The 23231-nt window shown below is 42.6% G+C and overlaps 1 protein-coding gene across 3 annotated transcripts in view; it reads left to right on the forward strand.

Annotated features, from left to right (window-relative positions):
• Window positions 1–23231, forward strand: part of DPP10 (dipeptidyl peptidase like 10) — a 431963-nt gene that overhangs the window by 182990 nt on the left and 225742 nt on the right. The window contains exon 1 of one of the 3 annotated variants that reach the window (XM_038143003.1): window positions 10220–10524. The exons of 1 other annotated variant lie outside the window; for it this stretch is intronic. In XM_038143003.1, coding sequence (XP_037998931.1) covers window positions 10453–10524 — 72 coding nt within the window. In that variant the 5' untranslated portion in view covers window positions 10220–10452. Of the gene's footprint in view, window positions 1–10219; window positions 10525–17862; window positions 18099–23231 lie in introns of those variants that run through there. One more of the 3 variants, XM_038143006.1, reaches the window with a different exon arrangement.

Raw genomic sequence — 23231 nt, forward strand, 5'->3', positions numbered from 1 at the left:
GTTGTCTTGCTCCAGAACAGGCTTTTGAAAAAACCCAGGTGTCCACTATCTTTTAGCAACTTTTCACATGCTGGGAGATTAACCAGATTCAGGAAAGCTAAATGTAATTCTGTTTTCTCTTGATTAAATAAATCAAATGTCTTTAACTGCTCCTCAGACTTTCTTGATTACTCCTCTGATTACTCCCCTTGTTGCTCCCCACCTTTTTTTTTTTTTTTCTTTTTTTTCTTTTTTTTTTTTTTTGGCAGTACAGCAACCAAAATTAACAACAGACACACAAGATCGATATTAATCACATCAAATATTGGTTTTGCTGGCATATATATAAGCCCTTCTCTTCATCTCTCCCGGGACTGAGAAGTGGTTTTTGGGTAGCAGCATCAGCCTGCAGAGTTCCTGTTTTGCTCTTGGGTCATGGACTCCATCCTTGTTGGTCCTTTCCAGCTCAGGTCATTCCATGATTTTATAATTTCCACTGCAAGATGGAGTATGGAGCAATGTCTCTGTGCTGCTTCTGGGCTGCAGTTCATCCTCTTGTTGCTTTTCTGCACAGATTTCAGCTCTGTGTGGGTAGCACTTCACACACTTCTTGATTGAGTTTCACATTGTTGATTTTGGATCATTTTTACAGCCTGCTTCCAATTCTGATTCTGTTCTTAACTGTCTGTAAGAACACTCCAAGAGCTGAAATAGTGATGAATTGTGATGGACTTGCACGAAAAGTCCGGGAGAGTTCCTAATTGAAAATACTTCCCCTTTTGACAATTCAGTATTAAGAACTGACATTTCACACAGCTTGTCAAACAGCTGTGCAACAATAATTTCATCTAAATCTAATTTTCTTACAAGAAAATCATGTGGTATTGTTCTTGAAGTCTTGCAGCACTTTGTCCTGATTATGCCTAGTTTGTTGGTTGAGTGAAATGAGATAGGCTGGATATTATCTTGTCAAGATAAATTAATGCTTGCTTTTTTAATCACCTCATTGTCTGTAAACCTAAGTTGTTTAGATATATATTTTTTTTCTTTTCTGAGACCTAACAGCTAAGCTGCTTCTGTGTACTTCATTCTCCCCTTCCTTAGAGTTTTTGCCATTCTCGAATCCACCAGCATTACCCTGTCTTTTTGAACTTCTCAGAGATTTTTCTTAAATAGTTCAGAGATGGCTGAAGCCTCAAATATTTCTGAGTGAGATTGATTTGTTGATTTATCTATTTGTTTATTTCCTTTTTATTTTTATTTCCCTGTTCTGGTCTTCGTAATTGGTGAGCATATAGTTAACTAAGTATCTAGCCTCAGGGCTTTTTTTGTGTGACAGGAGTATCGGAAACATCAGCCTCATTCCTTTTCTCCTTCTTCTTTTGAAGTTTGCTTTTGCAGAAGGCTTGTCTCTTTCACCTTTCTCTCATTTTTTTCCTAATCTTCTCATTGGAATAACTTTACAACTTTAGATTCTTAACCAGTTCTTTTATGTTCCTTCTATTTCCCTGGTGGTTTCTCCTTCCTTTTGGAAGACAAAATACCGTCCCTGGTGTGTTCAGAAAGTTGACATAAACTGTATAATAAAAATCCTTCCTGCTGCCTGGTGCATCCTGAGGGTGCATCTGCACATTACTCCCATCAATACATAGACATGAATCTCAGGATGTTTGTGGAGCCTGGGGCTTGTGCTTGATTTTCAAGGTTAAAGAGTGAAAGAATGACTCCCTGCAGTACAGCACCCCTAGTCGTGGTTCCTTTTATCTTTATGCAGTCATTCAAGGAGACATGAATTCCCTCTGGCTGGTGGAGCTGCAGATTTCAGAACCAGCAGAGGTGTTATTGGTACAGAGGCAACACCTCCCCTTCCCTTGTCCTGCTCCTCTTGAACAATTTGTTGCCCTTTTACAGCAAAATCCCAGTTCCACAGCACATCCCATTAATGCTCTAATGCTGCTTCCATTATTGACCTTGTGCAAAAATTTCAACCTCTTGCGGCTGTTTTCATTTTCATGGCATTTACATATCACTGCCTTAGATACTTAACTGGGGGCTCCCTTTTTTCCTTTCCTATAACTCTGCTTTAATTTCCCAAGGAAATAGCTGGCCTGAGAGTTTCAGACTTTCGTAATATTCCCTTTTTTGCCCATCCCTGTGTTTTTTTTCACTGTACCAGCCTAGCTTAGGGGTACAAAGTGAAGGATAGTTCTTCTCCTTAATAGCATTTTATTTTTCTCAAACCTCCTGCATTCTCCAGGGTTAGAAGCATCAGCAATTCTTTATCTGCCTCTCCTGCCCAATAGCCTGTCGAAATCCTCAAGAGGGTTTCTGAATGCAACTCCCAGATGAGTAATGGTGCTGAGGCTGGGTTTTAGATATTTTTTTTGGAATCAAAGTACCTATGTGTCAATATGTGGTCCTGTGTAAGTCTCCTGAGAGGACACTGTCAGCACACTTGGGACGTTTGAGGTTTGTGCCCAGTTCTCAAAGTTAAAAATAATCACAAACTTTCTGTAACGCTTCTGCCTCCTTCTAAGTCTTCAACTGTATTATTTTCCCATGGTCTGCATTTTTCCTTACACACTTGCTTCTAATTAGAGATTCTTGGTTCCAGTACTGAAAGGGAAAGAGCTCTCTTTTGCCTCAAATCACACTCCATGACTTCAAGTACTCTTAAGTATCTCCGCCACCTTCTTTATTGAGCAGAAGTGCTGAAGTGACTGCCAAACTGAAAAGTCTCAGAATAAGATCCAAATGAAATGTCTGGTCACCATAATCAGAACTAGGACTGAAATGAGAGTTCAGCCAGAATGCTGAGTTCATTTGGGGTGATGCTTTTTATTTTGGAAATACTTGGTTCCATTAACTTGTGCTGATAGGAATTGAGTAGACTATTGCTGAGTAAGGTACTGTCTTCTCCTAATTATTCCTCTATTTTTTACATACTTCTGTTTCTGAGATAGACAACATCAACAGTTTGTTTTTTTTTTAATGCAGCAACAGTATTTGGAAACAAGAAGGAAGACATGCAATAAACTAGTCTTAGAACTTATTGATATACTTAATATTCTTAAATATTTGCTTATTTCACTTAATGTTGCAATTGCCAATGTCCAAGAGAGATCCTACAGTATTTTATTGAAGAATTTGCATTATAAAAGCAAAATTATTCTTAAGTCTTGAATACTCACATATTGTATACTTAACATTTTCCTCACAGCTTTGACTGGAGAATACATCCTTCATTTACTAAAGGCTTTTTTTTTTTTTTTTTTTTTTTGTTTTGGTGTGTATTCACATAGATGTTCTGCTTTGCCTTGGGCTGTAGTTGTGTTTCCTTGATGGATGAATAGCTTTCTGTGTGGATAATTTGTATATCGGTTTGTAAAACATTTTCAGATCCTTTGGGAAGGAGAAGGTATTACACAAATCTTGGATAATGGATGCATGTATTATTGTACAACTGCCTGATGCCTTTCATTATGTAACACCTGCAGTGGATGAGCAGGTTCTTAGCACCAAGTTCTGTGACAGCCCCATTCCATATTGCAGTAACAGCATGGAATAAACCTCAGTTGTCCAGTTTTACACAAAACCTCTTCCCCTTCCCTTTGATGTAGTCATAAGTCCTTTGGGATGCTAAGAACTGCTCTCTGCTAATAGAATCAAGGGTGTTGAACAGAGAACAGGCACTGCTGTGCTCCACTGCTTCCCCTCAGTGTTTTAAGGCATCCTAGAATAATGCTGGCCAGTGGAGTTGACATTTTTAAACCCAAACTGTGCAGTGTTGGAAGATTTTTTTAATTTTCAGCATAATGTAAGTACATGTAGTCATATCTCTGTTTCAAAGGAAAACAATTCTCAACAGAAATTTGGTGTTTAATCACTGTTAGCTTCATGAGGCTTGTTGGTTTATTTGTAGAGTGAATTGGAGCTGGATGGAAAGTACTTCAGAGAAAATCAGTCTACAAAAATGAATTTTGATCAAAAAAGCCAAGGAATTATATAGATTTTTACAAGATTTTAGAATAGGAGAAGATAATAATTTATATTGGTATTGGAATGTTTTCTCTCTGGCCGAAATTAATTGAAGCATCCAATCTGAGTAAATTTTAGTAGTAAGTGCCTAATCTGTTGAGGCTCTGTTTAACATCCCATTACTTCCTGCATCCCTCATGGTTAAATATCTGTGAATCTGACTGGTCTTCCAGGAGCAGCAAGGAGATCTTGGATTCCTGAATAGGCCAACTGCATTTTTGTGAACTGTGATTTAGGTCATAACCTGGGCCTGAATATTGATCTCAGTTCTTTATCAGTTGTTCACCACTGAGGGGATCCTCAGGGAACCACTGAATATCCATGAATATCCATGCAGGATGAAGTCCTTTGAGGAACAGCTCCGTGGCAACCATCAAGGAGAAAAAGAAATCAGCCTCTCATTTGTGGTTTAACCCATGAGGCTACTCTAGTGATCTCTTTGCTTTTTCTGGACACATGTCTGATTTATACCTCTGTTAACAGGTTAATAGGAGAATTCCGAATTCCCAGACCAGTCATTTGTTGACCAAATTTGAACTTATTTAATCTGTAAAATTTTGACAGATTTGCAAATATATGGTTACCCTGTATTTCTGGATTAATATATTTTACTACGAATATTCATTAGGAACATTTTGAAAGTGTGAACCTTAAATTTTTTTCACTGTATGGGCTGATCCTGAGTATAAATCATACTGATTTCTCCCTCAGTTTCAGGTGTGTCTTCTTAAGAGTTACAAAGTAAGCTGAAAGCTTTTACATGCAATCTCTGCTGTAACAAATTTTCATTGGTGAGGAGCTCTTAGAGTAACTTTTGCCAGATTAAAGACACAGTGCAATGCTCAGAGTATGGGAAATGTATGTTTCAAAGTCTAAGATTTAGTCTTGCCTCTTCCCAGCCTATTCTATGATTTGTATAACTGCTTTCTTGAGTAAAAATAATGTTAGTGATAAGCAAGAGTAGTTTTATATGATATTATTATTAATATTATAGCTGTTTCATGTTAGTGAACTGCTTGTGAGATCTGGATCTTTTGCTGGAAGCCACCATTAGGATTTAAATTCCACAAATACATTTGGATAGAGTTGCTCCATAAAGACTTTGGGAATAGGTCAGGCCTGCCCTTTGAACTATTAGAATATGCTGTTTGTTGGATGATGAGAGTTATTTTTGTCTGTACTTGGTCTTGTTCTCTGTACTTTCACTGAAATATTCGCATGTGTATTTTAATAAGTCTTGTAACTTTCCTGCTGGAATATATTTGCATTTATTTGTATTAACTCAGTGTTTGCATTGATTGTTTTATCTAAAACAAGACAAGGAGAGAAAAACATGAGTACAATTTATTCACAAAGAAAATTGCTTTTCACTGAAGCAGGTGTTAGAATGAAATGTGTTTCTAAATGCAGAAGGTGCCTGGAATTTTCCCTCTATCAAAGAATTTCTTAAGAAGCAAAGTTCAAATATTCAGCTATTTAAAGTCATAATTTAAAAAGCATTCTGTACAAAACCACAATCTGTTTTTCAGCTTTATGTGACTCAGAGTGGTTTTCTTCTGAAGAACTATCTTTAGTTTTTGCAAGCCCACAAATCCACTTAAAACACAAGTGAGGAACAATCATCTTAACTTTCCTTGGGTTTTGATGATGTTAGTTTGATTTTTAAATTCACCTTTATAATTTCAAGGATTTTTTTTAGCCCAGTTGCCAGAGCTTTAAAATTAATCAGAAATCCATAATCAGAGTTTATTCATAAGATTTGATTTGAAAAAGCCATCGACAAGCTCTCAAGCCATGACCTTGCAGCACTCATAAAGTCATCAGCTGGACTGCACAGAGGCTGTGGGTGACATGATGAGAATCTTTTTCCCTCAGTTTTAAGAGCCTGAGTGCTGAACTTCTTGGCTAGGTGTGATTGACAGTCTTAATCTCAACTGCAGAATGACAGAATAATCAGAATAAACTGAGTGGGGAGAGACCCACAAGGATCATCAAATCCATCTCCCGGCCCTTCACAAACCATCCCCAAGAGTCACACTGCGTGCCCTAGGGGATTGGCTAAACTCTTCTTGGACTCCATCAGACTTGGTGCTCTACCAATTGACTGGATCACAAAAAAACCCAGACATTTTTTGTAGGAATGGCTCAGCTGGATGTAAAGGGTAAAAGTGGCTTCTTATTTCTATGGCAATGCTTATAAATAGGTAGTACTTATATCTTCACTGCAATTGCACAGTAAAGAGAGCCATATGAAACACAGAAAACAAAACTGATGCAGGTTTGTTCTTTGAAACTCCACCACTGGAGCAGCAGGAGAACACAAAGGTGTCTGCCAGAGGAAGGGCCAGGACCTGCACTGTGCCAGTGTGCTGTGCCTCTTTGTGGTGGCTGCTGCAGAGCAGCATCTGCGTGACACAAGGCAGTGAAATCACTTCATCACCAGGACTTGATCACCACCTGGTTTTCTGTCTGTCCTGCAGCTCAGAGCCTGCAGCTCCCAGCCCACGTCCCAGGGCTCTGCAGTGATTAAAACCTGGCACAGGGGCAGCCTTTGGCACCTGGGCACGCTCCCAACATCACCTGAAGGGTGATAAGCCACCAGGGTTTCTTCATGGAGAAAAGGGAGAATTCCCCTTGCATGTGGCATCCTCTGCTGTATTCTTTTTGCACATATGTCTGTCCCCTTTACTTTTCAGTTTCCTGGCTTTCTGTCCAAAATTTTTACTGCACATTAGTCTGCTGTGTCAACAAAACATATGTGTGATTGAGTCATGGTGTGCTGTGAGCTGCAACGATTGGATAGTGTTCTGATGGAGCTGATATTCAGCTTATGTGGAAGATAAAATAATCATGTTGTGTTTTGACTCATGCACCCAAATCTCATGTGTGGAGATGGAGGAGTTTATGAGGAATCTGTAACGTAAAATTGCCATTGAAAGGTGGATTAATGTAAAAGAACTGATTCAGACCATAATTCTATTGCTTTCTGCAGCTATTTCACCCAAGCCATAGGTGCTTTCCCTGGTGATACCATGAGGTGTTTGGGTGAGAATGGCATAAAGAACCACCATAAACACCATACAACTTAATTACATCACCCATATGGCAGCAATCTTAGTACCAGGCTCCAGTTTCAGACCTACATCCGATTAACAGCTGTAAAATGTCTGTTCCTTTAAACAGTCCAGTCAAATTACTTTTAAACAGTAATTTGCAAAAAAGACCTAAATAAAAGCTGGTGTAGGCATTGGTGAAAACTGGTGAATTAATTAAATATCACCAAAGCATCAATACTATAAACCAATGAACCAACTTTCAAAAATATTGATGAAAGGTAAGAATGAGTGCTGTAAATAGGAGACTTTAGGAAGCTTTAAATAAGAATCATTGTGTATGCAGCCAATTCCTGAAGTCTTTCCCAAAAAATACTTGTTTCCCATAATTCTAATTGATTTATGAAAACTCAACCCATCATGCACAACCTTTGAGAAGCTTATGCTGCATATGTCAGTCCATTAGAGTGATAAAACCTCACAGTGAATGTGTTGTTAATGAATAACCAAGCTTCAGCTAAATGACTGCTGATGTCTTTTTCCTTCTTGATTAACAGTGGAACTCCATCACGATGGGTCTTATTGAAAACAAGCTAAAAGTAATCTTGATTGAAACATGCCTATTCAAACCCTAAATCATCAGAATTCTTCAGCTTTGATGAGGGCCCAATAATTAGCTGAGTTGCAATAGACCTGTGCCATAAACAGCATGAATCAGAACATGTCTGCTTCTAAGACTTATTATTTGTATTACTGTAGCACCTAGAGGCCACAGGCAAAATCTGAGTTTCCCTGTGCAAACAAGACCCCAAGTCCAACAGAATGCAGCCAAAACAAAGGCAGGCTTGGCAGTGAAGGCTACTCTGTGGAAGAAAAGCAGAGCAGTTGGCATGGGAGTGCACAAGATGCCACCTTTGCTGCCCTCCTGCTTTTTCTTTGCATGGTGCAAATGTTAAACAAAAAGAGACAGGAGCAGAGGGCAAGGAAGTAAAGGGACAGGGCTGACAGCAGCTGGGATGGGAAATAATGAATTATAAGAGGGAAAATAGATATGTAAAAGGGAGAGGTAAGGGAAGAGATGGCGTCAAGAGAAGCACAGGAGCTCAGGATTCTGATGCTGATTCCTGAGCTGAGAGAAAGCAGCTGTGCAGTAAGAACAATCTTGTATTTGGGTCTCATGCAGGGGACTGTGTGGTGGCCCTCAGTGTTTTGCTGGAGAGGGATCATAAAGTCAGCAACAACAAGAGATTGAGTCAGTTAATTTAGACAGTTCTCCTACTTTGGGCATCACCAATTATATTGCTCCAGACAGACATTTAGACAATAATCAAAGATTATTTTCATTCTTTAGTAGCATCTTTTAAGCATTTGAACATAGTTTCCATATCGGCTGCCAGTTTTCTTTCCTTAAGACTAACTAATCCAGGTCATTTTCTGTTTTCCTTTAGAGCATGTGCTTGCCACACTTCTGATTCTTCTCCTTGCTACATGTCAGTGCTGGTGTGCATTCCCTGACCTTGGCTCCTGTATTCAACAGCTGCCCTGCCAGTGCTGGCAAGAGCAAACAGAAGTGATGCTGGAGAAACAGTTTTGTGGATACTTGTTTTAGTTTTACTTAGATGATATTTTTCTCTACCAGATGAAACTGTCCTGGAAGACAGTGCTGGAAACCCTTGTGAGTCAATCTAGGTGACATTCACTGCTCTCCTGCTGACAGGCTTGTTAGCCTATTAAAGAAAGAAATTAGGTTTGTTTGACGTGATAAACTCTTGACAAATTAATGGTGGCTATTAGTCATCATCTAATTTTTGTCTAGGTGCTTGCAAAGTTTATTTGCTTGGGGTTTTTTTGTGCCTCTTGATGGTGGACGAGCCAACACAGCGATGGGTGATAGTGGAAGGTGGAAACACTCAGTTCTCTCTATTCTATGTCTGCCTGGTGTGTAGTTCCTCAGTCCCATGTCATCTTCCTATCCCTTTTTAAACAGTTCCCACCATAGGCTGAAATCTTAGATCTCTGTCACTGCTATTAATTATGCTCACCATCCAGTCAGAATTGACCTTTCTTGTGAGATTTGCTGCAAAATATATTAAAAATGATCAAAAGCTCCTCTCACTATGTGCTGACAGCTTTCCTTCTACCTCGCAGCCTCCTGAGACCCAGGCTAAGAGTGCTGGGGCTCTCTCCTGCCAGCCACTCGTTCCCATCCCAGTGCTCCATCTCCTGCATGGAGACAGTCCTGTGTTCTCCATCCTCCCGAGTGCTGGGGCGTGAAACCAACCTGAAGCAGCCCAGCCCAAGCCTAGGTATTCCACCTGCTTGGATTTGAGGTTCTTTTCCATTACAAAGTCTTGTGTTCACTATGCCTTGAGTCATCATCTGTCTTCACAGTTCAACCATTTACTTCATGGTCAGAATCAAACTGGAGATGGTCTCCTTCCTTCATCCTTACATAGAACACCCCTTGAAGCTACCTGATGATATGGCTTTGGGACACAGGGTACACTGGATCCCTATGGTCTTCCCTGGTGTTCTCTTTTTTCCTAGTTCCATAGCAGGACCTCCTGTGCTGAGTTCGGCTAAAACGGTCCTTGGAACCCCTTTAAAACCTTGGGCTTCCCAAGGTGAGTATCTTGGTGCAAACCAGGCTTGTGATGCCCCATGCTGAGCCGGGGCTGGCAACATTCCTTCCGGCAGAGCCGAGGAGATGCGCCTTTGGCCGCTCGCTGCTGAAACGCCGTGGCGGGGCCGGACAGCGGCGGGGCTGGACAGCGGCGGGACAGCTCCTGCCCTGCCGGATCTCTTTGGCACCAGAAGCGTCACAGCAAGAGAGCAGCGCAGCTCCCTTCACCCTTTCCTTCCCTTTGGCCCCTCTGCTGCTTTCTGCCGCCGCCGGCGGGGCAGCAGCGGCGGGGCCGGTCCCCGCGGGGCGGTCTCGGCGGCGCGGCCCCGCCGCAGCCGGCAGCGACGCCCCCGTGGCGGGGGCGCGGATGGTCTCTCCCGGGCCGGCGGGAGCGGCTGTGACACCTGCTGGCGGCGGCGGGCCGGCCCACGGCGGGCGGGGCGGGGGGAGCGGGGCGGGCGGGCAGAGCGTGCCCGCTCGGGGCGCTCCGCGGCCGCGCCCGGCGCTGCTGCGCTGCCGCCGCCCGGCGCGGGGCACGGCGGGGCCGGGCGCCCCCTGAGCACCGGCGCGCCGGGCACTGCGGTATCGGAGCTGCCGCGGCGGCGGCTCCGCGCCCCCCGCCCGTCCTCCTCTTTCTCCTCCTCCTCCTCCTCCTCCGCCGCGCCACTTCCAGGGGAGGCTGGTGTCATGCGGCTGGCGCCGAGGGAGGGGTGCCCGGGGCCGCAGCAGCAGTGAGAGCCGCCGCGCCGAGCCCCTGCGATGACAGCCATGAAGGAGCAGCCGGCGCACCCGGGCGGCAGGGGGAACCCGCCGCCGCCGCAGCCCGACCAGGTGCGACCCGCGGCGGGAGGCGCCGAGGGGCCGGGGATGGACGGGGCGGGGGACGGCCGCCGTCCCGGAGAAGTTGTGCGGAGCCGAAGAAAAGTGTGCGGGAGGAAGACGGGGGACACGGGCGCCCTCGGGGCGGTTCGGCCGGGGGGAAGAGGGAGCCCCGCGGAGCTGTCTCGGGGATGCGCTGGGGCCGCCCGGAGGGGACCCAGTCCGGATCGCATCGGGGCTGGGATGCCGGTCAGCCCGGCCCCGGCGGCAGCGGGTCCCGCAGTAGTTTGCGCTCCGCTTCCCCGCGAGTTGCGCCGGGGGAGCCGCACGGGCGGGGGATGCTGCCCCGGCCGCGGTGGCGCGGCGGGAGCAGCCGGGGCTTGCCGGCGGTGCGGGGCGCTCCTCATCGCCGCCCGCTCCGCTCGGGGCGGGCCGGGAGCGGCCCCGGAGGCCGGGGAGGTTTTCCGGGGGGATTTTGGCAGCGGCCGGGCGGCCGTCACGTCCCTTGGCCCGACGGTGCCGCCCCGTGGGCTGGCGGGGCTGAGGCTGGCGGGGTGCTGCGGCGTCTCTCGGCACCGGCTCGCTTCTCTCGGGCGGCATATGAGACACAGTACCGGGGAGCAGCCGAACTTGGATGTCATTCTCGCAAAATCGAAGTTTTCATCACCAGATCGCTGCGCCTGATGCTCCCGGGCGACAGGATCTAAGGCATCGTGAGGGATGGGGTTGTCCCCGGGGGACCCTCCGGCAGCCGGGGCGGGGCGGGGGTCGTGCCGGAGCCGGAGCCTCGCCCCTGCCCTCGGCACCCGGCGGGAGAGGCCCCCGGCAGCGCTCAGCCCTCCCTCTCCCCAGGCATCTTAAAATATGCCAACCCCAGCGGAGGGGGTTTTTTGCACATCACATTGTCCGTGCGCGCCGCTTTTGGTTCGGAACTCCGGCTCGCTGAGCGGGCTGGCAGGACGTGGGCAGCTGCATTTCACGTTTTCATTCTCTGCTACATCTATGCACGGAGCTGAGCTTTCCTTCGCTACGCTCGCATTGGGTGAAAAGCGGCGGCAGTGGAAGCTGCTGGGCTCAGATCTGCCTTAGCAAGCCTGAGTACCCAGTCCTGCAAGCACAGCCGGGCTGCACGTTCAGCTCTGAGGTGTCCAGCAGCAGTGAACCCATTCATTTAAATAAATTTATGCTCTGCTCTCTGCTCAAAAATGTATGCACTATGGCACATTTTCGTGTAGTGCTAGTAAAATAATACATTTGATCCTTCTTGAATGAATTATTTGCATAAGTTACATGATGTGAAATAGATGGGTAACTTCCACCAGTGCTTAAATTCTGTGCAAATAGTAGAATTTATGGAAAAGTGAAGATCATTTTAAATAGGCTCAGAGGTTCATGGAGCTCGTAAATTTCAAGGACATTGTTTTCCTTTAGAGGGATACTGCTATTAGATGTAATAAAAAGTACTTGAACTTAACCAATCTCTATTTCTTTATATTCAGTTCAGAGGTGTTGAATTGGCAATTGTTATTGGAGGTGGAAATCTTTTCAAAGCAAGATTAATATTGTATGAAAAAAAATTACCAGTTTGACTGCTTTTTTAGGCTGTAATGAGGAACAGCAGTAAGATATCAATTTAAAGCACACTAAATATTAAGAGTTTAATCCTAAATATAGAAATATGACTGCCTGAGTGCTCTGGAGTTCTCAGCCTCTCTCAGTGGTGGATGTGGCAGCCACTGGTTTGTCTGTGGGCCTGGCTGAATGAAGTGTAGGTGGGAAGTCCTGTATATTTGGATTGGAATTTTCAGACTGAGCTCGCTTTTCTTGATTGAAGTTGATGTTGAATCAGCTTTGGTTGCCTGTTATCTTAGGCGCCAGGGACATCATGGCATGCAAAATGTTGCTTTTAGTGGATAGCAAGTCTTTCTATGGGTTTGAATGCCCATCATAAGGACAGAGGTCTGAATCCTGCAGTGAGCTCTGTGCAGAATGAGGCCAGGATTGGGGATGTCCATTCATGCAGCTCTGCAGCAGCCAAGATCCATGGGACACGCTCAGCCCTGGGCAAGGCTGGACCAGAGGCTGTGTCTGACTTCAGGTTTGTGCTGGAAACCATTCTTAGTGCAGCAGTGTGTTGTGGCTGTGATCCTGACGAAAGAATATTACAGTTTCAAAGCTTTTTGTTGGCTTTTCAGGGTTGTAGTTGAAGAGTTGGTGCTGTGATGAACATGGAGGGAAGAAGAAAAGGGGTTCAAATATTCATTCTGCTTTTCCACACCCTACAGCACTCTCATGGGCTTGCTCATATGGAAAATGCATCATTTTTGGGGCCTTCAGTAAATCCATCTGTGTGTACTCATGTTTCACATTGCATGTTGCTAGTGAGCTTGTGTGAACTTGTAGTGTCACTGCATTTGACACCTGGAGTTTATTGACCTATTTGTAACAAGGAGGTGTCTGCTCTGAGAAGGGCTTCCTGAGGCAGCAGGGCCAGCACATCTTTTCTGATGGAGAAGTAGAAAGTCCTAGAAAAAATAAGGAGTTGTACCAAGATCTTCTTAGTGTAAATCTCTTCCCTGAATGCAAAGTCTGGTTTTACAGACTTTTCTGAGAGCAATCATACCAAAGGTGAAGCATTTCTGGTAAATGTATCGGCTTGTGACCCAAGATGGGATTTCAAATTACATCAGGCTAATGCTGGGATTCTCCATTTTAAATAAAAGCTTGGATTGACTGACTGAAGCATCCACAGCCATCACCTTATGAATAATAGGATACAATTTCATATCCAACACTTCCTCTGATAGTACTTTTAAACCAAGGCTCCCCTGGGACAAGGCATCCAATAACAACTTCCATTAACTGTGCTAATGATGTTTTGGCATTCGGTTTGATAAATTAGCCAGATTTATTCTCACCTCGCTGCTGAATGATGAGTCATATTTATTGCAAAAATTACAGTTTTACGTTCAGGTGATATATCTGCAGAAGGGAAAATAGCTGTAAATTATCTGTGTTTCTGGAAGGCTCTATCCAAGTGCTCAGACTTCTGTCACTTGAGTGCTGTGTCAGGAGTTAATGTGGCTCCTTCAGTTCCCCTTAGAGGACAAAAATGAGTGGTTTTCATCTTGTAGCTCTTAAGAACTATCTTGGGGTCTTGGACAATGTTTAGTGATCTTTTTTAGAAGGCACAACCATTTGGTAGTCAGTGGACACAACATATTTGAAAAATATAATGTACCTGAATGACTTGCTGGTTGATGAATGTTTCTGTCTTTACAGATGAAAAACTAAGATAATTCCTCTAGGTATTACCTTTGTGAGGCTTCAGTCTGTTTACAAGAAGCCAGATGATCTACACCACCTGGTGCTACTCGCTGTTCTTTGTGTGTGCAGAAGACAGACCTTTGAAATTTATAATCATTTTCTCCCAAGCCTCTTTTACTCTCCCAACCTGATGTCTTTTTAAAATTGATTTTAAAGCAGAAAAAAAAAGAGGTTTGGTTTTGTTTATTTGTTTGTTTTTGTGGGTTTTTTTGTTGCTGTTTGTTTTTTTGGTTTTGCTTTTTACTGTATATAATTTTAGAATCTACTATATTATTCTTCTTAAAACAGGCAAGGTCAAATCAGATGTTGTGTTGTACTGAATCGGGATTTATTTAATAATTTAAATTACATGTTTACTAAAAAAACCACAGACAACTGGCTACTGTTTGTTTGACTGTCTTGATTTCAGGAGTTGACTTTTTCTGTCTCAGGACCAGTTTTGGTGGTCACCAGACAAGTGACACATTCTAACATCTGAATAAAAGACAATTATCTGCATTTTATTTTTTCAGTGACTAAAGCCAAAATATTTTTTTTTTATGTCTTTCTTCATTGCTTTTCTTCTTTTCCCAAAACCAGACTCTGATCTTATAGTGGGAAAAACACTGATGGATAGCTGTGTCTGTCCATATTCACCTTAATGAGGTTTTATCAAGGTGAAAGGGCTCTCTCTTGCCTCACTCAGGTCAGTTTGAGCTTGATGGTCAGGAGGAAACTTGAACTTTTAATCGCATACACACAACAGTTCCAGTATTTGAAAGATTTAGTCAGGTGGTCAAGTTCATGTTCCCCATTCCTGTTTGTGTGCAGGGCTGGCTTCAGGCTGAAATTAGAAATCCAGTTCTAGTACATAATCCAAAGTGACTTTGCATTTTTCCTGCTCACCAGCCTGGTGGAACTTTTACCTTGCTTTGTTGTGAAATTTACACAACAACTTACACAACTTACTGGTTTCAACAAGGTTCAACTCAATGTCACAAACAGTAGGTAAGAAAAGCCAATAGTAGTGGTGAAATAAGGTCATATTATTATGACCAGAATATTTCATCAAGGGCTATCATTTAAGTATTAAATTAAACTTTTAAATTCTTTTTCTTACACCCTATAGAGGCCACACTATATCTGTGCTGGATCCAGCAAGGGGGATTACAGGCTAGCAGTATCTGTTGACTGTGTGACCAGCTTCACAAGAAGCTCATAAGAAAATGTATTCCCTGTGGTGGTTTGTAATATTGCTCAGGATTCAGATTCTAGAGGAAGGCACAGGATGTGTCATCTTTCAAAGAGTACATGTGGCCTTTGCTCACTTTCTCTTTGCCTGTGACTGTTTCTGTGTAGTTCAGCCGTGTACCGATGGTGGTGATTGGCACAAAAAGCCTGGAGCTTGTCTTCCACCTTCACTGCAGTTCTTGTCTCCTGCTCTGAGCTGCGTGGGGCAGGGGTGAGCAGGATCTGGCGTTGGTGAGATGCTCCTGATGGTAATTGAGGAGCATCATTGTCTGTGACGCCTGGCACCTGCTCTGAGTGCGTGCACGATCTCGGGGAGCTTGAGCCACACGCATGGCTGAAGTTTTCAGGGTCTGCAGAGCACATGCGGGTATTTCTCTGTACCTCTCAAATTCACAAGTGATGAGTGTCCAACAAGTGTCAGAAACTCACTTTCCTAATGCAGAAAACTTCACCAAGACCCTTCCAGTCATTTATCCAGCCTCTGCCCTGGGGCACAAGCACAAAGAGTCTCTGCTGGTGGACACAGGGCAGGGTGATCATGTTGATGCTCTCTTGCTCTTGGTACCCTCCCCTCATGGTTCTGATGCCTTTTTGCAATGTGCCTTGCTTGCAAAACAGCATGTGGGAACTTGGGCAGCATCATACAGCACCTGAATTTCCAGCATGTAGAGCCCTCTGCTTGCAGGTGGATTAAAGGGATTACCTAATGCAGTAAATCAAAAACTGTGAAACAGGGCAATCTTTTTGGCTCTTCTGTGTTAGAAAGAATTGCAGGCACGCTAGGTTACATAGTAGCCTCAGATATTTGAACATATATATTGTATTAGCTGTTTTTAAAAACCCTGTCTGTGTTTTTTTCCAGCATCCTTCAATTGAAAGTATTGCTTCAGGCAAACTATTTTGATAATTAACAAGAGGGAGGAACTCTTTAAGCAAACAGCGATGCTGTTTGATGTTATTCTCAAATTTGAAACCCGTCATTTTAGCACTTCTTAATAACTTGGAGGCATTTAGAGATCATATGCATGTGTTAGTGACAAACAAATGTGACCACAGACTCTCTTCCCATGGTGGTAGTAAATGCAATAAGTGATCCCTAGAGGGGTATAATTGTTGTTGTTGTGTTTTGTTGTGGTTTGGTTTTTTTTTTAACGAATAGAGTTTTGAAATTTGTCTGACCTATGGAAGGACATGTAGGTGTACAAATTTGCATTTCACATATTTTGCTTTCTTTAACATTGCGTCTCAAGACACAGGTAGTCTCACCTGCTGCCCCACCTGCCTGTGTCCCGTGCCTGTAAATTGTTGGCGCTGTCTTTGTGAGTCTTACAGGACCTGTGTCATATTTCAAGTGGATGCATTAGTCGCAAAATCTCGGATGTCTCAAACTCTGTCCCTTTCCACTTTAATCATGCACTTCTTTTACGCTTCACTCAGCTGCATCGAATGATGTTCATGAATATATGATAGTAAAAAGAACAATGCTGATGGTGACTGATGATGATAAATTACTGTATTTATCCATTAGGAAGGACATTGGATGACCTACAGATCTGAGGCTGAAGCTAAAAGACCTTTTTTAATCTTTCTTAACACGGCTGGCAACAGCCACATCACTTATTATGTGTTATTTATGTAGAGAATCTGTAAATAGTTTTGACCGATTCTAAGATAAAATAGATAAGATAAAACCCCTCTGGCGTTTGGAGGATATTGCCTAAGAAAATCAATTAGGGAGTATTAAACAATGTGATAATTTAAGGAAAATAATGATTTTATAAAAGCTTTTGGGGGCATATTTTAGACTGCCTGGGGCAGTATTTAAAATTTGCAGTTCCTTTGGGGAGGAAAGAAAAGCATTTTGTAGCTTTCCAAAAAACAAACCAAGCCAATATTGAAGTTTTATTTTTGAGAATATGGAGAGAATTCCAATTGCCAATGGGAAAACTTGCTTGAAGTGCTGGGCAAGTGCAAGAAAGTAAATCAAACACTGCCAGTGTGACTGATCATTCATCCCCAGTGTTCGTTCTCTCTGCTCCTGGTGGTGCAAAGACTGCTGACCTCCTTTCCCCCTTTTCCGTCCTAAGGCTTTAGAGCCTGGTTAAATCAAAGCATTTAAGATAGATTGGGGGAGTTCTTCAGAACAAGGATTTGAGCATAAGTCCACCTAATTATGAGTGATGGTGTGCTGCAGTTTTGAGTCTTAAGGAAGAGCTGTTTACATCAGTGGTCTAACGACAATTCTAAATAAAGATGTAATTGCTCTGAAAGTTGGGTGACCTGAGTCAGTGCAGTTCCAGAAGAGTCCCTTGGCCTGCAGTAGGTTACAGTTGGGATAAGCACGTGGTAGCATTTTAGTTAGGATCAAAAACTTACCAGGAACAAATCCTGACTGATCCTGATGAATTTTCACTTGCGCCTTGGAGCAGTTTCAGAGCTGGATTCCCTTGGGATGAAGTGAAAGGAGCTGATGTGCTCCAGGAGCACTTGTGGGGTGCACCAGCTCTCAGGGGGTATCAGGTCCTTGGGATCAGACTGGAGCTGGTTCATGTAACCTCCAGAAATACAGAAGGTGTCCAAATCAGGTCCTTAACTATGGGAATATATCACGCCAGACTCCATTGTCTTCATGCAGGAAAAAAACCATTTTTTATTCACAAAACTTATTTTTATACAGTTTCACAGACTTCGTGTGTGACTCCAATTGGTTAGTAGCTTTCTTGTCAGCTACTTTATTGGTTAGTAATTGGTTACTATTTTACTTGTCTATCAAATCTCTCTATTCTTAAATTGTTTACATATTTTCTTCACTGGTTCTCATGGGATAGATTTATTGTTTATGCAGGTGTTAGTTGTTTTTCACCCTGGAATAGATTGTTATGTTAAGGAACTGTTCACACCAGGATTGCTTTCACATGGGAACTTGCAAAGTGCCAGCTTGCCAGGCTAGCCATGGATCTAACAGAGCAGGCCTGATTTTATGAGGCTTTTCTTTGGTAATTTTTCTACCTTACTGCAACACTTAACAGGTATGGCTTTGCAGTTCTGCTGCTCTCTCTTTGCTGTACAAATTTAACAAACATAGAAGGTGATCAATACATGCGTATATTTAAAAGCAGCTGTATGATTTTGGATTGTTTTTTTGGCTTAGGCCTGATACAACTACATTGCATGACTGTTTTTTTTCATTGTAACACTGGATCAGTTTCTTACATGTCTGTAGGTATTTGTTTGCTATTTTTCAACCATACCAGTGTTCATTGCCTCCCCAGTCGAGACAGAAATATACTGACATGAATGAGTGAGTTACAGGTGGTGGAGAGGTCTCACTTTCACTGAGATGCTTATGAGGAGTGCTCAGAATCTGAAATAGACAGCAGGAAACAAAAGGAGTGTAAGGTTTATAGAGGAGGTTCACAGATCATATGATCTTCTGTAACTGAGATTTTTTTCCTAGCTCTACACAGAGGGATGTATCTGAAAGAGTTCCACTAACTTGAAAGGGAATGGAGATTATGAAATTGGAGGTTAAAAGCCCTTGTTCTGTTCTTGACTGGTTGCAAAATTTCTGTGTGATTTAGGTAGGTCCTTGAAGGCTGCAATTTCAGAAATAATGTCAGTGTTTGAGCTGTGTTATTGTTTTGGGAATTTGAAGTGTCAGAGTTGCCTGTGATGGACCTCCAGTGCACATTTAGGGAAAGCTGGCTGCCTTTTAAAATGTTACTGAGCAATGCCATAGGGAAGGGGCTCACATGTGGTGGTCTGTTAGTAAGACAGTGGCTCACTGATATTTGTGTACTTCTGTGAGAAAAACACCGAGATTTAGGAGTATCCTCACAATCCAGAGGGGCTGCAGGAAGGTTGGTGTTGTTGGTAGTTGTCTAAGGGTCTCGATTTCTGCCCTTTGGGCAGGAACCTGAGATTATATGAAACACAGTGGTCATCATTTAGGGTGCAATTGCTGCTCCCAAAGTGTTGCATTTCCATGTGTCTGTGTTTACTGTGCCAGTGGAGCAGCCCCACAGGTGTCTGGGGAGGGGTTTTGGCATTTGGTTATGACTCGCCCTCAAGACCATTTATGCAACCTGGAGATTCCAGGGGGAAGATTTTCTAATTATTTCAATACGGATTGTGTCTGGGAATGGAGTCTCACATTAGAAAATTTTTGTGGTCCTGAAAAAAAGAGCCTGTGTTAGAAAATCATTTTAATCAGATTTTCTTGTATTATCCATTTTCCATCAATTATTCCAGGAAAATGGTAAATAAAGAGCATACTTAGGAATGTTGGGTATGATCCAGTTGAGCTTTCAATGATTATCTCTGAAGTGGTTCATAGCACTAAAAGCAGCATTTTATCTGCATAATTCTATGATTTTGGGTAGAATTAGTACTACCTGTTTATCTCACCCAGCAGATTTGGGCTGTAAATTCCTCCTTTGTTCTTGCTGCCAGCACAATCCCGTGTGACTGAGCTGAGCACGATGGACTCTTAATCACTCACCTATTTTTCAGTGATCTGTGGATGCTGAGGACCCAGTGCTGGTGTTGCTTTCATATCACTGTGAAAGCATTTCCATCATTTCTAGGAACTTGTACTGGTTATAAGGAAGAGAGGAGCAGCACACAAAAATTGTCAGCGAATTGCAACAAACCTGAGAGGAACAGGTTTTTTTTTTTTTTTGCCTGTGTTGTGCTTAGTGTGCTCAGGTAGAGTATGGAGTAATGAGGCATAGTCACATTTACATGGAAACACTTCCCCTAATGAGGGGAATGGCATTATCTGTTTTACTGTAGTGGATTTCCATTAAAAGCAGGACTTCAGCACATCCACCATCTAAAATGTGGGCTGGGACGAGCTTGGTGGAAACAAGGCACATAAATAGGAGGGATGGGATGGATGAGGTGGAAATCTCTGGCTGTGACTAGTTAAGGGAGAAAACAGATAGAGTGTAAGAAATCCCTTCCAGGTGCTGCTCTGCATTGCAATCGAGTGCCTGATCTTGCACAAATCATAACAAGAGACAATAGGTACATAAAATGAAAAAAAGGAAAAAGGAGAGTGAAATAAGGAGCATATTTTTCAAGGCAGGCAATTTAACCCTTGGGATAGAAATGCTGAGGTAAGTTTTGAACTCTGCACCTTTTGATGTCTTTAAATGAAAAATGGTTTCCAGAAAGATGCCCAAGCAAAAATTTTTGGCCCTTGGGTAAAGGTAGTATGCCAGGGAAATGTAATGGGTTGCAGTCTACAGGAGATGGAATGATGAGGATACCTTGGTGAGTCAGTGAATTACTGAGAGTTTTACTATTGTTGATAGTCAATACAAATGAACTCCTATGAGATAAAAACCACAAACCTTTATTACAATCATCTCTCTTTTTTTCCCCGCTTTCTGCTGCCTGACAGTGATGGAAACTTCCTCCTTTTCTTTTTATGTGCTACTGCAAATCTTTGTTGTAATAGGAAAGGAATCATAGGTTATCTTATATCTGAGCTAGAGAGAACTTTTCCTGAAGAACTGCAGACTGAAGTATGGAATTATACTGATTTCCATGCAGCACTTGACAAAACTTAATATATATTTACTCTGGGGTCTGAAAGCTGCAGCTGTGACTATGGAAAGGATTTCAAAGGCTGCACTTTGGCTGGATGTGGTCAGCATTCATCCATGACCTGGCATTACTCTCATGCCAGGACCTTGATCTGGTTGTAAGTACTATGCAATTTTTTTTCTTTTTTTTTCTTTCTTTTTTCTCCTTGAGGGAGCAAGAATTTCAGTTATATGGCATCTCACTTGCTATAAAGATTTAGAGGAAAGGACTTTTTTTTTTTCCCCTTTCCTTTTTATTGCATATCCTTTTTATTGAGGCGAAAGCAACTTGGTGTGTGTCTTCCTTGTGAATGTGCAGTATGGTACTTGGGTTAAAGCAGGCACAAAAACACAGGACACCTGTTTGGTGGCTTTAGCAGGTCCATGTTGGGCTGTGCACATGCAGTAGTGTTCCCCCAGCTCTAGTGGAGTGACTCCATCTGTTGGGTGGGTCACTTGTTCTGTACCTCAGGGAGGTGTTTACCTCCCAGCAAGTCTTGTTTTACAGCTGGTATGTTGGGACTTACTCTTGAGACACTGCACATGGTAGGCAGACAAAGTCTGTACTTAAAAGTACTTGTAGAAGCAATGTTTAGTCACTGAAAATGAGTTAACTGGTTCTACAAAGGCTCTTGGATTTAGCTGACAGATTACTGGGAGGCTTTTGCCCTTAAGGAGTTTCTTGAGGTTCTTGGTGTGGAAAAAAGCTGTGCTTTGAGATTAAATTATTCAGGTGTTTTTCAAAGTAATTAAGGCTTCTAGCATTTAATGTTTTATGTATGCAGTTAAAAATGAAGGTTGATTAAATCACAACAAAGCGAAGTTTATTCACAAACGATAGATCGTAATGTCTCTTTTGTGACTGGTGGAATGCTGTTGAGCCCACTTCATTACATTGAAAATTGAACCATTATATTAGTGCCATTTTTTCTAAGTGATGACATTGTTAAAAAGCAGGCAGTAGAATTTGATGCAGTACAGCCCTGGCTGTGCTAAGTAGTGCAGAATACTTTTTTTTTTTTCTGTCAAGTATCTGATTTATAGACAATTTTTCAGTCTGTGTTTTTGAAATGGCCAGGTGAGCTATACAAAACTCAGCAAGACCAGGAGGCAGGCCAAAGTAATGATTTTCTTGTTGGAAAGTAATAGACATGCCAGTATAGCATGTAATAACAGCAGGTTTTACAGAGTGCTGCAGAACAGTAGGAGTGTGAAACACATACGTTGCATAAATTATCTGTGCTTGCATTTCTGCAGAGTTCTGGGCCTGAGTAACTCATTCATACTTTTTTGGTTTTTTTTTTTTTTCTTCTTTTTTTTTTTTTTTTTCTCCCAGTCACTGACAGTATCAATGCCTGAACTCCTTCAGCCTTTTAAAAGCTTTACCTGTCTTACCTGCTCTGGATTGAGTACCTTGTCCTTTGGGTACTTATACTTGCTGTTCAGGAATCAGTGAATGGTCTTTGAACTCTAACAGCAAATCAGACCTCACTGTTGCAGGTTCCAGTGTTGTCTCTCATTATCCTCTTCCCTATCAGGACAAACACAGAAACACCTAAGACACAAATTCAGAACATCCCCTATGTGCTGTGTCAGTGTGAGCTCATCTGTGCAAGTATTTATTATTTATTCTGAGTCTGCTTTTTAAAGGGCTACTTCCATAATAACACTGAAGTTTTGTACTCTTCCAATACTGTTCCTTGGTCAATGTGAAGATCTGGAGACAGACTTTGTCCGTAATTTTTTTTTGGCCCATAATTTTCATCCATAATTTTTGGATATTTTACGTGAGCACACAGAAAGGCACCTTGTCCTGCATGTCTTGTGTTTGCCTTCCTGTACTCTCAGCCTATCCCATGCATTGTATCAGCTTCTTCTTCTGTCTGGGATCCCTCCACTTTCTCTTTCACAGCTTCCAGGGAGGTCTGGGGCCTCTCCTAATAATTTCTGTAAAAAATAAAGAAACCAAAGTTGCTCAAGATTATCTGTGCCAAGCTTAGAAAAGGCAATGTAGGTTAGAAGAACCCTGGTTGTTGGAGAGAGAGATGTTTCAAGAGTGTAAATCCTTTAAATTTCTTGGACATTTGAGACAAATACATGAAAAACTAGTGAGCTATGTGAAATATCTTAAGGGACCCTTCATCAGCTTCCACTGGTCCTGGAGAAAACATAGTAGGTGTTTTTTAATCAGCAAAGGTTTCACATTTTTGTTCTACTGAGATGGAAACTTCCAGGTGATATTAATAGACTTTTTCCACATGGGAAAAGATTCTCCCTTTGTTTTTGCCCTACCTGGCATATAGTTGTTTTTGTATTTTATTTTAATCACTTTTTTTATTTTCATTCCATCAGAGAAAAGGAATGTTCCTATGGAGATAACATTTTCATGTTATGAAAGTGTTTTCAGTAGTAACTCTCCTGCAAGTCGACCTGGATGAACCAGTGACTCTGCAATGCCCTTTCTGTTTTTTCCCCTCTTTGTTTTGTGCTCTGTTTCATTGTTATTCCTGTCTCTGTGACTCTTTTTGCTACAAGAAAAATTCCTTGTCCATTATCGTATGGGCCCTTCAT

Source organism: Motacilla alba, chromosome 7, assembly GCF_015832195.1.
Source record: "Motacilla alba alba isolate MOTALB_02 chromosome 7, Motacilla_alba_V1.0_pri, whole genome shotgun sequence".
NCBI classification, from domain to species: domain Eukaryota; kingdom Metazoa; phylum Chordata; class Aves; order Passeriformes; family Motacillidae; genus Motacilla; species Motacilla alba.